Source organism: Borostomias antarcticus (genome assembly GCF_949987555.1).
Source record: "Borostomias antarcticus genome assembly, chromosome: 1".
Lineage (NCBI taxonomy): Eukaryota > Metazoa > Chordata > Actinopteri > Stomiiformes > Stomiidae > Borostomias > Borostomias antarcticus.
Genome location: NC_140234.1, coordinates 56,418,130 through 56,433,261, shown reverse-complemented (window position 1 = coordinate 56,433,261; position 15,132 = coordinate 56,418,130). Strand labels below are relative to the sequence as shown.

The following is a 15,132-nucleotide window of genomic DNA, read 5'->3' as shown; positions in this document are numbered from 1 at the left end:
TCGTGTTCTCTCCTATATCCTCTGCTTTGCAAAGGAGGGACAAGCACAATAAATTGAACAGAGAACCAAGAACATGTTGACTGATGGAAGATCTAATAGATTTCTTCTGGCATTGACTATTGTAACTCGCTTTTCCCTGCTTTGAGTCAGTCTGCCCTTGGTGGTCTGCAGGTAATTCAAAGTGCTGCTGCAAGACTCCTCAGTAGGTCTAATAAACGGTCTCATATCAAGAAAACGAAACTGGCCCCACTTACTTCTGCTAACGCTGAGACACAGATGTTCATACTACTCAGATCCCTCCACTGTCTTCCTGTTGCCTATAGGATCCAGTTTAAGATCCTTACGATGGTCCGGCCCTTGTGTATGTGACTGAACTACATCCACACTGTTTACTTTTTTGTTGTGTTGTTTTTGGGGGGTAATGTTTTATGCTCTGCTGCTTTGTACCTTTGTTTTTATCTTCTCTGTGAAGCAATTTGTGACCATGTCTGAGAAAAGTGCTTTATAAATAAACGTTACTTACTTACTTACTTACTTACTTACTTACTCACTCACTCACTCACTCACTCACTCACTCACTCACTTACTCACTCACTTACTTACTTACTAGATTCAGCCTGCCAAACAGGGGCGGTTAATGTGGAGGTGCTCCACTTTCCTGCCTCCTGTGTCTTTAAAACCTATAACATCTCATTTGGAAAAATTACAGTCCATGTTTGCTGTTTTTGAGTGAAGGGTCTCTTTAACATAGGGTGAGTTCAATCTGAAAATGATGCGCACAGTTTTGCTATGGTTTCCAGGTTGAACGGCATGTATCCTGTTTCTTTGGTGTCTTATCAGATGGCCAACTCAGTGTCGTGCAACTATGCCCTCGTCTCTGGACCAATAGCTCCATGCTCCAGACCTACAACGAAGAGGCTTCTGGTTCTGGAGGTGGTCTGTACGAGCTTCTGAAGGTGGTCTGTATAGGGGGTTTCTGAAGGTGGTCTGTATAGGTGTGCAACAGGCTTTGAAGAAGGTTTTCTCTCGTTTGGTGGCTGTTTTAGAGGTGTTACCCAATCAGCAGTCTCATATATAAACCCCGCCGTATCTTCTTAGCTTCCAGGCAAGGCAAGGCAAGTTTATTTATATAGCACATTTCAGCCACAGGGCAATTCAAGGTGCTTTACATGAGACATTAAAAGCATTAAAACAAAAAGCAAGACATTATAGACATTTAAAACAAAAGGCAGGACAAATTAAAAGCATTAAAAAAAAGCAAGTCATTATAGACATTTAAAACAAAAAGCAGGACAAATAGAATACAGGAATAAAAGTTACAGTGCAGTATACTGATAAACAAAACTGCTCTTAGAAAGCAGTGGCAAAAAGAAAAGTCTTCAGGCTTGTTTTAAAAGAACCAAGAGTTGCAGCAGACCTGCAGTTTTCTGGAAGTTTGTTCCAGATATGTGGGGCATAAAAACTGAACACTGCTTCTCCATGTTTTGTTTTAACTCTGGGGACAGAAAGCAGACCTGTGCCAGACGACCTGAGGGGTCTGGATGGTTCATAGCATATGAGCAGATCAGAAATATATTTTGGCCCTAGACCATTCAGTGCTTTATAAACCAACAGTAGTATTTTAAAGTCAATTCTTTGACAGACAGGAAGCCAGTGTAAGCTGTCTGATCGTTTTTTTAGAGAGACCTGTATACATGCCGTTACAGTAGTCGAGTCTACTGAAGATAAACGCATGGACAAGTTTTTCCAAATCCTTCTGGGACATAAATCCTTTGATCCTTGATATATTCTTCAGGTGCAACGCTTGTGTAACACACAAGGTGTTCAACGCACCACCGTTTCCTTCTCGATGGATGTTTTGTGGCGGCTGAATATACATCCATGGGCTGAACTCACCCATAGTAAGGGGGGGGGGTCTCACGTGACTGTGAGTATCACGTGACTGTGAGTATCACGTGACTATCACATGATTTCCGAACGAACCAAGGCAGAGCAGAGCAGAACACAAACTGGAAAAATGGCTGCATTTTTACAGTGGAGACGATTTGTATTTTTTGATAAAGAGACAGTGAAAGACGCTGGAGATAATGGGAAAAGCTTCGCACTCCCCGTTGGGATCACAGCTTGTGATTCTGGCCGGGGACACATCGTTCTGGGAGATATCCTTTCTTTCAATGCTTGTAGCTAGCGAGCTGTAGCTAACGTTATCCAGCTAGAAAGCTAGTTAGCTAGTTGTTGTTGTTGTGGTTAGCTTAGCTTATGCTAGCCAGGAAAGTACCTCGCTAATTAGCTGAGTTAGCAACATTATAGATAGGCTACAGCTAGTCAGTGTAATAAATGTCGATGCCCATGATCGTGCAACGTGACATTTGCTGTGTTTGCATTCAAAGGGTACATTCACTGTTATGACATGCAGAGAATCAACACTTAATACTCTCTATGATGGTGTATTTATACCGTTGTTTGCTCAATATCTGTTTATAAACGAACATAGCCTACATGTAGGTATGGGTAGCCATTAGCCAAGAGGGGAAGGAGATTGGATGACGCTGGTTCGATACCTGGACAGGTAGAAGTAGAGAACTACTAACGAGACCAATGTGCCCTTGTGCAAGACACTTAACTTCAGTTCAGTTGAATTGCTTTTCATAACTTACTCTCTTTAGAACTGTGTTTTTCGTTCCATAGTCAAAGTTTATAGTTTAAATAGCCCACTTTCCACTGTGGGCTAAACTTAGTGCTTGAACTTCCAGGGCCTCTGCACCCTTTCCGCTGTGCTTGGCTGGGCTGAAACAAGGCTTCGTCAGAAACACAAGCCCTCTCTAACAGGCAGGGCCTGTAATCTTCTTTGGGGCTATTGTAAGCCAAAGCATGTGATTTTAATATCCGTATCCAGTGCTGTACGAGCCTTGACCCGGAAGTACATATGGACGGTCAGATTTGGTTTTTGACCCGATCCCTGCAGCTGACTTCCTTCCAGGCGTACAAGCTGCGGGTCACACACCTCTACCAGCTGAAACAGCACAGCATTCTGGTCTCCGTTGGCCAGGATGAACAAGGAATCAACCCCCTGGCAAGTGTCATATTCCCAAAACGTTTTGGAGAACCACAGAGTACTGTTTGTGTAATTTGTTCATTAGTTTCAGTTTTTCATGTTTTCATTCAATACTCATCAACTTTATTCAACTCATGGCAGCTGGCTGAGAACTGAAATGCATGAACATTTACAATATACACAATATATGCAATAAACACATATACACAATAAACACACATACACAATAAACAAACACACATACACAATAAACAAACACACATACACTCCAACCTACACAAACAACAACATTGCACACTGAGCATTATATCAGTGTGGAGAGTGTCCTGGTAGCAGGATGCCTTGCCTATTATGATCCAGCAGGTGCACTTTGGGGCGCTTTCAATCTGGTGGGACATGGTCTCTGTTAGGTTTCCATGCCACACTGGGCAGGTGTACACCAGTGTGGGGCAGACATACCCAGAATGCATTGTCACCATGTCCAAGATGGCCACACCAGACCTCCTTAGCCTCCTCAGAAAGTGCAGCTTGTTGTTGGCTTTCTTGACAATAGCAGCGACTTGATGGTTCCACTGTAGGTCTGACTGGATTAGGAGTCCAAGCACTTCTACAGTCACAGGACTGGCACGTTACAACAGGTTTTGACCCTTTGTCTGGGTGGTTTTGGGGTGATTTGAATCTGTGTTGGGTCTGATGTACAGAGGAATGGTATTTGTCTCGCAGGTAAAAGTATGGAACCTGGACAAGCGAGACAGTGGGAATCCCCTGTGTACCAGGATATTCCCAGCCATTCCTGGGAACAAGCCAACAGAAGTGTCCTGTCTAAGTGTTCATGAGAACCTCAACTTCATGGCCATTGGTGAGCAGCATTTCAGTTGTACGCTCCCAACTAACAACTGTTCATTTCTGTTTCATGCATTTGCTCCTTGTCATAAATTGATAATTGTTGACCGATTGTGATTGCAGGGTTCACGGATGGCAGTGTGGTGTTGACCAAGGGTGACATCACCAGGGACAGACATAGTAAGACCTTAACCCTGCACGAAGGCACCTGTCCAATCACGGGCCTCGCTTTCCGTCAGGCCGGCAAGGTCACTAACCTCTTTGTTGCCACTCTGGAAAAAGTTCACGTAAGTTCTCACTTCATCTTTGGAGTTCTATGATCTAAAGGGAATTCAAGTCCTAACCTCCTGAACTAAGGTTCATTTCATTTCAACACACTCAATTCATGCAGAGAAGTGCAAAGCCAAAGAAATAACGATTCATCGAAACTCCAATTGAACTCCGAACTAAACTCATGCAGTGAACTGACTTTTTAACCCCCCCTCCCCCCTCTCAGTGCTACACTCTTTCGGTCAAGGAGTACCCCAAACTGGAGCTGGACACCCACGGCTGCGCGCTGCGCTGCTCCTCCCTCACTGACCCCTCCCAGGACTCCCAGTTCATCGTGGCGGGGGACGAGTGTGTGTACCTGTACCAGCCCGACGAGAGGGGGCCCTGCTTCGCCTTCGACGGCCACAAGCTGCTGGCCCACTGGCACCGGGGCTATCTGCTGCTGCTCACCAGGGACACCAAGTCACCCAACAAGTGAGGGGAACGATGACACAGGCTTGCACACGGGGCTGGGCGATGGGGACAAAATGTGACATCTCTTTTTTTTTTTTCAGTGTTATGGACGATTTGTGATTTTAGTTGTTTTTGTTTCTGTTTACATGGACGCAAGAGAACATGATTCGAAAATAGTTTTCTTCATAAGACTGACCTTTTTGTCTGAGAGAATAAACTGTGGAAACACTTAGTGGCATTCAAATAGGCCTCATTTAAGTAGGCCTCATTCAAATAGGCCTCATTCAAATAGGCCTCATTCAAATAGGCCTCATTCAAGTAGGCCTGTGTCATTCAAATAGGCCTCATTCAAGAAGGCCTGTGTCATTCAAGTAGGTGTACGGCCTACGGCACCTGAAGTTGCATGTGTGTGTTGTGTGCCATGTCACTGTCACTGTGGCCACCGTCACTGTTTTGTTTTTTAGTCTTATGATGGTCTTGAGTTTCAATCACAAAACATGCTCCAAGGCACTCTCTTTAAAAAAGTGAAAATGCCTTTATTGTCATGGCATGGTCATAATAGACTTACAAACCACCTCCCATGCATCTGACTCCCCGAGGAAAGCTTGGTGCCTTATGACCATGCGATGATAATAAAGGCATTTTAATTCTCTTAAAGAGAGTGCCCTGGAGACATTTTTACTGATGTTTATCCTTTTCCAAAGGGCACCTCTAACAAACCTCTATTGAGGAAGGAAGCGCTCCTAGCCAAACATGTTTTTTAAGTCTTCGGTTTAAGTTTGAAGACATGCTATCCTATGAATATCTGCCCTTTTGCAAGTGTTCTTAGAAATTAGATTCGTCCTTATAGGATGATTCAAGATTCATTTATTTGTCCTGAGGGAAATTTGTCTCGGACATACATGGTGATGATGGTCTTGATAGTAATGCCCATTTTGAACTGTAATTGAATAGCACTCGTGTAAAGGCCAGAGTAATTGAATGCCTATTGTGGGTACCTGTCTTCAGACCTGGATTTGGGAGCAGAGAGACTTCTCCGTCTGAGAAACAGGTCCTGACCATCTACGACCTGGACAACAAGTTCATCGCCTACAGCGCCTCTTTCGATGACATCGTCGACGTGCTGGCGGAGTGGGGGTCCTTCTACATCCTGACTAGAGACGGCAAGATGTTTGTCCTGCAGGAGAAAGACACTCAGACCAAGCTAGAGGTGAGCGGCTCGAAGGGTTTTATAATAGTTCCTTGAGAACTGGTTCTGGAGCCAGTGGCCCATAGGGCAGGAGCCTATCTCCTGATTCCTTAGCGTGAGGCAGCTTGTTCACCCCCTGGACATGACGCTAGTATGACACAGGGACTCACCCCCCCAATCCAACTCTTGATGCTGAGTGGCAAGCAGGGAGGCATTGGGTACCATTTTTTTTTATAGTCTTTGGTATGACTCGGCCGGGGATCGAACTCATGACCTCCCAGTCTCAGGGCGGACACTCTAACCACAAGGCCACTGAGCTGGTATTATAATAGTTGAACCCGTCATAAATGTGCAAGGCTCTTAATCACTCTGTCTCTGCCGCTAGATGCTTTTCAAGAAGAACCTGTTTGTGATGGCCATCAACCTGGCCAAGAGCCAACACCTGGACAGTGACGGCTTGTCGGAGATCTTCAGGCAGTACGGCGACCACCTCTACGTGAAGGGGGACCACGACGGAGCCATCCAGCAGTACATCCGGTACGACACTAACAGACCACACCGCTTTAGAGGTGTCGCAGCCGGAGATACAGCAGACTTCCACCAACTCGCAGTTACATTCGCCAAAAAACGGACTTAATGGTGCTTCAAAAATCATCCTGGAGCTCATTTAATTTATATTTTCATTTTCATTTTCATTTTCATTTTCATTTTCATTTTCATTTTCATTTTCATTTTCATTTTCATTTTCATTTTCATTTCATTTCAAACCTTAATTTAAACTTGTGGGGCAGTTAAGGTTTCCCTCATTTCCAATGCCGACGAGCTCACAAGCAAACACAAACGTCAACGAAACGTGAGCAATTTACAACAATAATCCAATCAAGATCCAAAACAGTGACAAGTTGATGAACGAATGTCTAGAGCCACGGCTCTGAACTCCGTATGGGAGGGAAGCAGCTCTAGCTTCAATGTCTGTTGGAGAGAGTTCCAGGTATACGGAGCATTAGGGCTGGGTATCGATTCAAATTTCAAGAATCGATTCGATTCCGATTCACAAGGTTCAGAATCAATTATCACGATTCGATTCGGTTAGTGTTACTAAAACCTGTTTTTTTTTTTAGCTGTAACCTTAATTACATGACTGCCAAGTTATGCAACACATCAATACTAGGGCTGGGTATCGATACTGATTTCCATAAATGAATGAATCATTGAATGAATTAATGAACTATTAATTCCTTCATTTATTCATTCATTCATTAAATAGATCCATTAAAGATCCATTTTGGGATTCATGAATCGATTCTGAATCATTTGATTCAAAATCGATTCAGAATCGATGAATCGATTTTTTATTAAACCCAGCCCTACGGAGCATCATCATCATTGAGCTCAGCATTGACACCCGATTCTCCATCTCCCTCTCAGCACCATCGGGAAACTGGAGCCCTCCTACGTCATCAGGAAGTTCCTGGATGCCCAGAGGATCCACAACCTGACGGCCTACCTGCAGGCCCTCCACCGGCAGTCCCTGGCCAACGCCGACCACACCACGCTGCTACTCAACTGCTACACCAAGCTGAAGGACAGCTCCAAGCTGGAAGAGTTCATCAAGGTGAGCGCACGACTCGGAAACATCCAGAAGATGCATGAGAAATGTTTTAAACGGGGCGAATACGAAGCTCACGATGGACTTGGGATGTTTGGTTGTCATTCTTGCTGGGAGTAGATGGCTGTTTGATGTGCAGCGTTCCGCGGTTCTCACTGATCTCGTCCTCCTCACAGAGCAGTGAGAGCGAGGTCCATTTCGACGTGGAGATCGCCATCAAGGTTCTGCGGCAGGCCGGGTACCACAGCCACGCCGTGTTCCTGGCCGAGCAGCACATGCACCACGAGTGGTACCTGAAGATCCAGCTGGAGGACCTCAAGGTTGGGAACTCAACCTTCAGCTGGCGGAGGAAGTGTTTTAAGATGAGCCGTCAGAGCTAGATCTTCTAGACCAGCCCCCCCCCCTATTGGCCAGATCTCTTGTCCGTCATAAAATGGCCTCGGATAAAATCACAGGCTAAACTCAGTATTGAATTGAGGCTGGGATGGGAGATGGTGGTCAGAGATGCTATCTTTGCCCGCGTGCATTTTTGAACCCCGCCCTCTTTATCGCACACTGCTTGTAAACGATCGTAATGGTTAAGATCGCAATTAAAGCGTCGGTTAACAAAACGGCGCCCGCATCGTTAAGAGTGGGCCGCCGGAAAAAAAGTATCGACTCCCAACGCTCTCGTTTCCCGCGTTCCAGAACTACCAGCAGGCCCTGCACTACATCGGGCGGCTGCCCTTCGAGCAGGCGGAGAGCAACATGAAGCGCTACGGGAAGACACTGATGCACCACGTCCCCGAGGCCACCACGCTGCTGCTCAAGGGACTGTGCACCGACTACCAGCCCAACCAGGACACCACCGACAGGGACAGCCTGGACAAAGGCCCCGCTAACAAGGTCCGCCATCCACACCGGCTCCAAAAAGCTTCCATAATGCCACTTGTGCTATTTTTAATAGCAATTAACAGTTGGAGCCTACAGACGAATAATCATATATGTGGCGTTTACATTCATAGTTGTGTTAGTGTTTTGTAGTCTGTGTCTTATGCCTTTTACATCAAAAAGTTAGATGTTATACATCAAAAGTTAGAAAAGGTTAAATAGATGTATTGATCCCCCAGGGTGAAATTTGGCATAGCACTACATAGACAAGACATTGTGCTCTTGCAAGTGATGTATAACATTTACACAAAATATGATTAGAAGTGTCTGTACATCAGCTACTGATCAAGCAGTCAAAACATGTATGTTTATACATATATGGTTACTCATCTATAGGCCTCAGTTCAAGATTTGTTTATTTGTCTGACCATAATGGTGATCGTTGTTAACGCCGCTTACGAGGTAACAATACTTCTCTACTACCTCCCCTTCTGTCTGTCTCCTCGCTCACACAGGCCAACTCCGAAGAGTTCATTCCCATCTTCGCCAACAACCCTGGCGAGCTCAGGGCGTTCCTGGAGCACATGATCAAGGTGGAGCCCAGGTCCACCCAGGGCGTGTACGACACCGTGCTGGAACTACGACTGCAGGACTGGGCTCACGAGCAGGATCCTGAGGTTGTCTTACACGCACGCACGCACGCACCCCATACATAACTTCTAATCACTTTGTATCTTAAAAAAACAAAACAAGGCTTGAATTCATTTACTCTAGGACACACCTCAACCTTTTCTCACTCCTAGGGCCCTATTTTCAGGACTAAGGGCTACGTTTTGTCCGTCGCAAACTCAACTATTTCTCAGATGAGTTCGGTGCTCAATGAAGACGTTTTTCAAATTGCGAGTTTAGCGCATCTTCATTGCACACCAAACTCGGCGGAGCCAAGAATAGTTTGCGACGGACAAAACTTAAAATAGCAAAATAGAGCCCCAGCCGTAGTTCCTCACGTCAGCTCATACAGTAGTTCTTTTGTCAAGTGCAGCCACCATTTTGTTTTGTTTGTATTTTGGCTGCTTTGTGACCTTGGTTTTGTTTCGTCCGTCAGAGGAAGAAGGTCCTCCAGGGGGCTGCTCTGTCTCTTTTGAGGAGTGACAACACGGTGTTTGACAAGGCGCTAGTCCTCTGCCAGATGCACAACTTCAAAGAAGGGGTCCTGTACCTCTACGAGAAGGGCAAGCTGTAAGTCCGTCTGCAAACACACAACGTCCTGTGAGCTTGTCTGTTTTGTTGCTGTATTGTGTTGTATTGTGTTGTATTCATTGTATTTACTGTTATTGTCTAATTGTATTTAATGTCACACACCAATGGCGGCAGCTGCCATGCAAGGTGCTAACCTGCTCATTGGGAGCAATTTGGGGTTAGGTGTCTTGCTCAAGGACACTTCGACATGTGGACAGTCGGAGCTGGGATTCGAACCGCTGACCCTTCGATCATTGAACGACCCGCTCTACCAACTGTTTTGTTTTGTCCTGTGAGCTTGTTTGTTTGGTTGTTGTATTGTCTTGTATTGTTAATTGTATTTAATGTTATTATTGTCTTAAGTTATGTGTAACTGGGCCGGCTGTAGCTCAGTTGGTAGAGCGGGTCGTTCAGTGATCGAAGGGTCAGCGGTTCGAATCCCAGCTCCGACTGTCCACATGTCGAAGTGTCCTTGAGCAAGACACCTAACCCCAAAATTGCTCCCAATGAGCAGGTTAGCACTTTGCATGGCAGCTACCGCCATTGGTGTGTGAATGTGTGTGTGAATGGGTGAATGAGAGGCCATTGTAAAGCGCTTTGAGTGCCGCTAAGATGGAAAAGCGCTATATAAGTGCAGTCCATTTACCATGTGAAGGACCCCCTCGAAAACGAGTTGGGACAACTCAAGTGGTTTTATCCTACTAATAAAACGAACATAAAATTGAATGATCTCAGGTACCAGCAGATCATGCACTACCACATGCAGAACGAGGAGTACAGCAAAGTAGTGGAAGCCTGCAAGCGCTTCGGGGACAAGGAGGTGTGCCTGTGGGAGCAGGCGCTCGGCTACTTCGCCCGCAAGGAGGAGGACTGCAAGGAGTACATCAGCCAAGTCCTGCTGCACATCGACCAGAAAAACCTGATGCCTCCCCTGCTGGGTGAGCCGGCGGCCATCTTTGTCGTTCCCACCGCGTTCTCTAAACGTGTTAAGATGCCCGAGCTTGAAAGCACATCGTCTCGACAGGAGAGGTCGGGAAAGCTGTTTATTGTGACCCGCTGGGCGTCGCTCGGTGACTTATCTGTGTGTGTGCGTGTGCGTGTGCGTGTGTGTGTGTTTGTGTGTGTGTGTGTCCCCACAGTGGTCCAAACGCTGGCGCATAACTCCACGGCCACGCTGTCGGTCATTAAGGAGTACCTGATCACCAAGCTGCAGAGAGAGGGCCAGCAGATCGAGGACGACGAACGCAAGATCCACCAGTACCGCGAGGAGACGGCCCACCTCCGCGCAGAGATACAGGAGCTCCGGAGCAGGTAACAGACCCCATCTGCCCTAGCATAGACCTGCCCTACCGACCTGCCCTAGTACCGACCTGCCCTACCGACCTGCCCTGCCCTAGTACCGACCTGCCCTAGCACTGACCTGCCCTAGTACCCACCTGCCCTAGCACTGACCTGCCCTAGTACCAACCTGCCCTAGCACTGACCTGCCCTAGCATAGACCTGCCCTAGTACCAACCTGCCCTAGCATAGACCTGCCCTAGTACCAACCTGCCCTAGTACTGACCTGCCCTGCCCTAGTACCGACCTGTCCTGGTACCGACCTGTCCTGGTACCGACCTGCCCTAGTACCGACCTGCCCTAGTACCGACCTTCCCTAGCACCGACCTGCCCTAGTACCGACCTGCCCTAGTACCGACCTGCCCTAGTACCGACCTGCCCTAGCACTGACCAGCCCTAGTACCGACCTGCCCTAGTACCGACCTGCCCTAGCACTGACCTGCCCTAGTACCGACCTGCCCTAGTACCGACCTGCCCTAGTACCGACCTGCCCTAGCACTGACCTGCCCTAGTACCGACCTGACATGCCCTAGTACCAACCTGCCCTAGTACCGACCTGACCTAGCACCGACCTGCCCTAGTACCGACCTGCCCTAGCACTGACCTGCCCTAGTACTGACCTGCCCTAGTACCGACCTGCCCTAGCATAGACCTGCCCTAGTACCAACCTGCCCTAGTACCAACCTGCCCTAGCATAGACCTGCCCTAGTACCGACCTGCCCTAGTACCAACCTGCCCTAGCATAGACCTGCCCTAGTACCAACCTGCCCTAGTACCAACCTGCCCTAGCATAGACCTGCCCTAGTACCAAGGCCTGCCCTAGCATAGACCTGCCCTAGTACCGACCTGCCCTAGCATAGACCTGCCCTAGTACCGACCTGCCCTAGCATAGACCTGCCCTAGTACCAAGGCCTGCCCTAGCATAGACCTGCCCTAGTACCGACCTGCCCTAGCATAGACCTGCCCTAGTACCGACCTGCCCTAGCATAGACTTGCCCTAGTACCGACCTGCCCTAGTACCGACCTGCCCTAGCATAGACCTGCGCTAGAACCGACCTGCCCTAGTACCGACCTGCCCTAGTGCCAAAGCCTGCAAAAGAGACCACTCTATCCACGGCCCTCTTCTCCTAGATGCCTCCTGTTTGATTGAAGATGGCCTTCATAGCTTCCTGTATCATGTATGGATTAACGCAGAAAAAGCGGCAGTAGCTCTTGGAAACCCCCAAACCTCGATTCAACCTGCAAAGGAAGAGACCACTCTAGTTCCCCGGTTTACTGATCTATCTCTCTCTCTCTCTCACACACACACACACACACACACACACACACACCCTCTTAGCGCAAAGATCTTCCAGAAGACCAAGTGCAGCATGTGCAACAGCCCCTTGGAGCTGCCGTCGGTGCACTTCCTGTGCAGCCACTCGTTCCACCAGCACTGCTTCGACAGCTACGCAGAGAGCGAGGCGGAGTGCCCCACCTGCACGCCGGAGAACCGCAAGGTCATGGACATGCTGCGCGCCCAAGACCAGAAACGAGACCTGCACGACCACTTCACCAGACAGGTAAACACCCCCCACACAGACCTCCACGACCACTTCACCAGACAGACAGGTAACCACCCCCCCCACAGACCTCCACGACCACTTCACCAGACAGACAGGTAACCACCCCCCACACAGACCTGCACGACCACTTCACCAGACAGACAGGTAACCACCCCCCCCACAGACCTCCACGACCACTTCACCAGACAGACAGGTAACCACTCCCACACAGACCTCCACGACCACTTCACCAGACAGACAGGTAACCACTCCCACACAGACCTCCACGACCACTTCACCAGACAGACAGGTAACCACCCCCCACACAGACCTCCACGACCACTTCACCAGACAGACAGGTAAACATCCCCCCACACAGACCTCCACGACCACTTCACCAGACAGACAGGTAAACACCCCCCACACAGACCTGCACGACCACTTCACCAGACAGACAGGTAAACACCCCCCCCACAGACCTGCACGACCACTTCACCAGACAGGTAAACACCCCCCCCACAGACCTCCACGACCACTTCACCAGACGGACAGGTAAACACCCCCCACACAGACCTCCACGACCACTTCACCAGACAGACAGGTAAACACCCCCCACACAGACCTCCACGACCACTTCACCAGACAGACAGGTAACCAGTCCCACACAGACCTGCACGACCGAGAGTTTAACATGTTTTTGAATGATTTTTCACGGTGCCCATCCACATCCATTGTATGACCTAAACGGTGTTAGAGCAATTATCACACTTTCTCAAAAGTGCTAGTTTTGTCAACGTTTTGATCTGAACCATTGTATATGATCATAAGTAACCTTAAAACAGAGCTAAACATGATTTTTCCCTTTACTACTCCTTTAACACCCCCCACACATAATAACACATGTAATAACACAGAAACAAGACGTGCACGACCACTTCAACACACAGATAACCACACATAATAACACAGAAACACCCATTCTGGGCACACTCTGGGTGAGATAGACATAATGCATAGCTTAGAGGACTAGTTGGGTATTTAGCATCATAAGATTATTTACAATGATAAACAACTGTCCATATTCAAATTCTGACAGACTTCACTCTTGGGATATTAGTGCTTATTGCTCATGTTACAGCTAAGTACACAATGAATCTGTATGGGCACTGTTGTAAATTATGGTAAATAACCTTATAAGAGGGCTTATGATGCTAAATACCAAACTAGTCCTTTAAAGTCGCACTGAAACGGACGTTTGAGATCATCTAACTTCTGTAGTTTGAAGTATTTCTGACGCAAACAAGCTATGAGGGTGGGACATATGTTTAGAGGAATTTGATTGGAACATTGACAAGTGGACAGGTTTTAAGAACTTTAGACAGATTCGATAGAAGGATAGCATTGATTGACGGGTGGATGTCGTGAGATTATTGGCCTAAAATCTAAGGTACCTGTTGTCGTCATTGCACGTGACCTACCGTTTTCCAGGAAGTAAGAAATTATATACTTTGATATAAGATTACAACAAAAGTAGAATTTTGTAATTTTTTGGACATCGTTAAATAGGTGAACACTATGACCAATTATGTGAACCAAAATGGGACAGAATGCTTTTTTCATTTCTGTGCGACTTTAATGTTCACTCCTCCTCTCTGTATACCTCTCTCTGTGCAGCTTTTCTGCTCCAACGATGGTTTCTCCGTAGTGGCTGACTATTTCGGCCGCGGGGTGTTCAACAAGCTGACCCTGGTGACGGACCCCCCCGGCAGCAGGGCGGGGCCTGGGGGTCTGGAGGCCGACCTCCAGAGAGACCTCCTCATCCACACTAAGAGGAACACCTGAAGCTACAAGCGTCGCCTACTGAATTCTGCTCACTACCAACGACGGCAGCCATATAATCCTATATAATCGATTTGCAGAAATGCAATTTTCTGCTCTTGTTGATAAGGAACTCTGTGCCAAGCTGCAACCCATGCTCTGCTAACGGGAGGTCCTGGCTCTAGCCTGGAGTTGACATGCAGGAGCCTAATTTGCAGTGTCAGCCAGATGCCATCTGTCTGCCCAGTTATCAACTGTTTGCACTGTTGTCGTAGAGGTCAGCGGGGCCGCTGTGTTGTTAAGCTTACGTCCTGCGACAAGTCTGTATGCTCTCTCCCGCAAATTATGTTTGGAACAATTTGTCTGTTATATGTGGTTAATTTCTTAATGTAATATTGTACGTGTATGTTTTGAGCACTTTCTGTGACGGTTTTACTACTAATATGGGTAGTTATGTCATATTTATTCCATTTTAAAACTCCACTGTCATGCTAACCAGTCAAGAATAAAGAAATGTGGCTTACTCATGCATCCTAAACAATGTTTTTTGTGTGTTTTTATAACGTTTCCAATGAGATAGATAGACAGACAGACAGACAGACAGATAGATGCTTTAATAATCCCCATCGGGGGTGTTTCAGCAGTGGAAAAGTACAGCAGCAGTGGGGGAAACAGTCCAGCAGAATAAAGAATATACATTCAATTACAATAAATATATATAGGCTTATACAGGGTGGCAGTGGCTCAGGAGATAGATTGGGTCATCCAGTGAGCGTAGGGTCGACGGTTCGAATCCCGATTCCTCTCCACATGTTGGAGTGTCCTTGTGCAAGACACTGAACCCCAAATTGCTCCCAATGAGCAGGTTAGCAGCTGCCATGAGAGGTCATTGAGGCAATTGGAA

At 47.3% G+C, this 15,132-nt stretch overlaps 1 protein-coding gene across 1 annotated transcript; it reads left to right on the top strand.

Annotated features, from left to right (window-relative positions):
* Positions 1–2,017: 2,017 nt before the first annotated feature.
* vps11 (VPS11 core subunit of CORVET and HOPS complexes) lies at positions 2,018–14,738 on the top strand (the record flags this gene model as incomplete). The annotated part of the gene is made up of 16 exons (XM_084439580.1): positions 2,018–2,180; positions 2,922–3,073; positions 3,779–3,914; positions 4,022–4,185; positions 4,395–4,642; positions 5,630–5,831; positions 6,196–6,347; positions 7,239–7,425; positions 7,596–7,739; positions 8,107–8,304; positions 8,805–8,966; positions 9,395–9,528; positions 10,264–10,466; positions 10,668–10,839; positions 12,206–12,428; positions 14,085–14,738. The coding sequence occupies 16 exons, from the start codon at positions 2,018–2,020 to the stop codon at positions 14,250–14,252; spliced, it is 2,808 nt and encodes a 935-aa protein (XP_084295706.1). The 3' UTR covers positions 14,253–14,738.
* Positions 14,739–15,132: the final 394 nt, after the last annotated feature.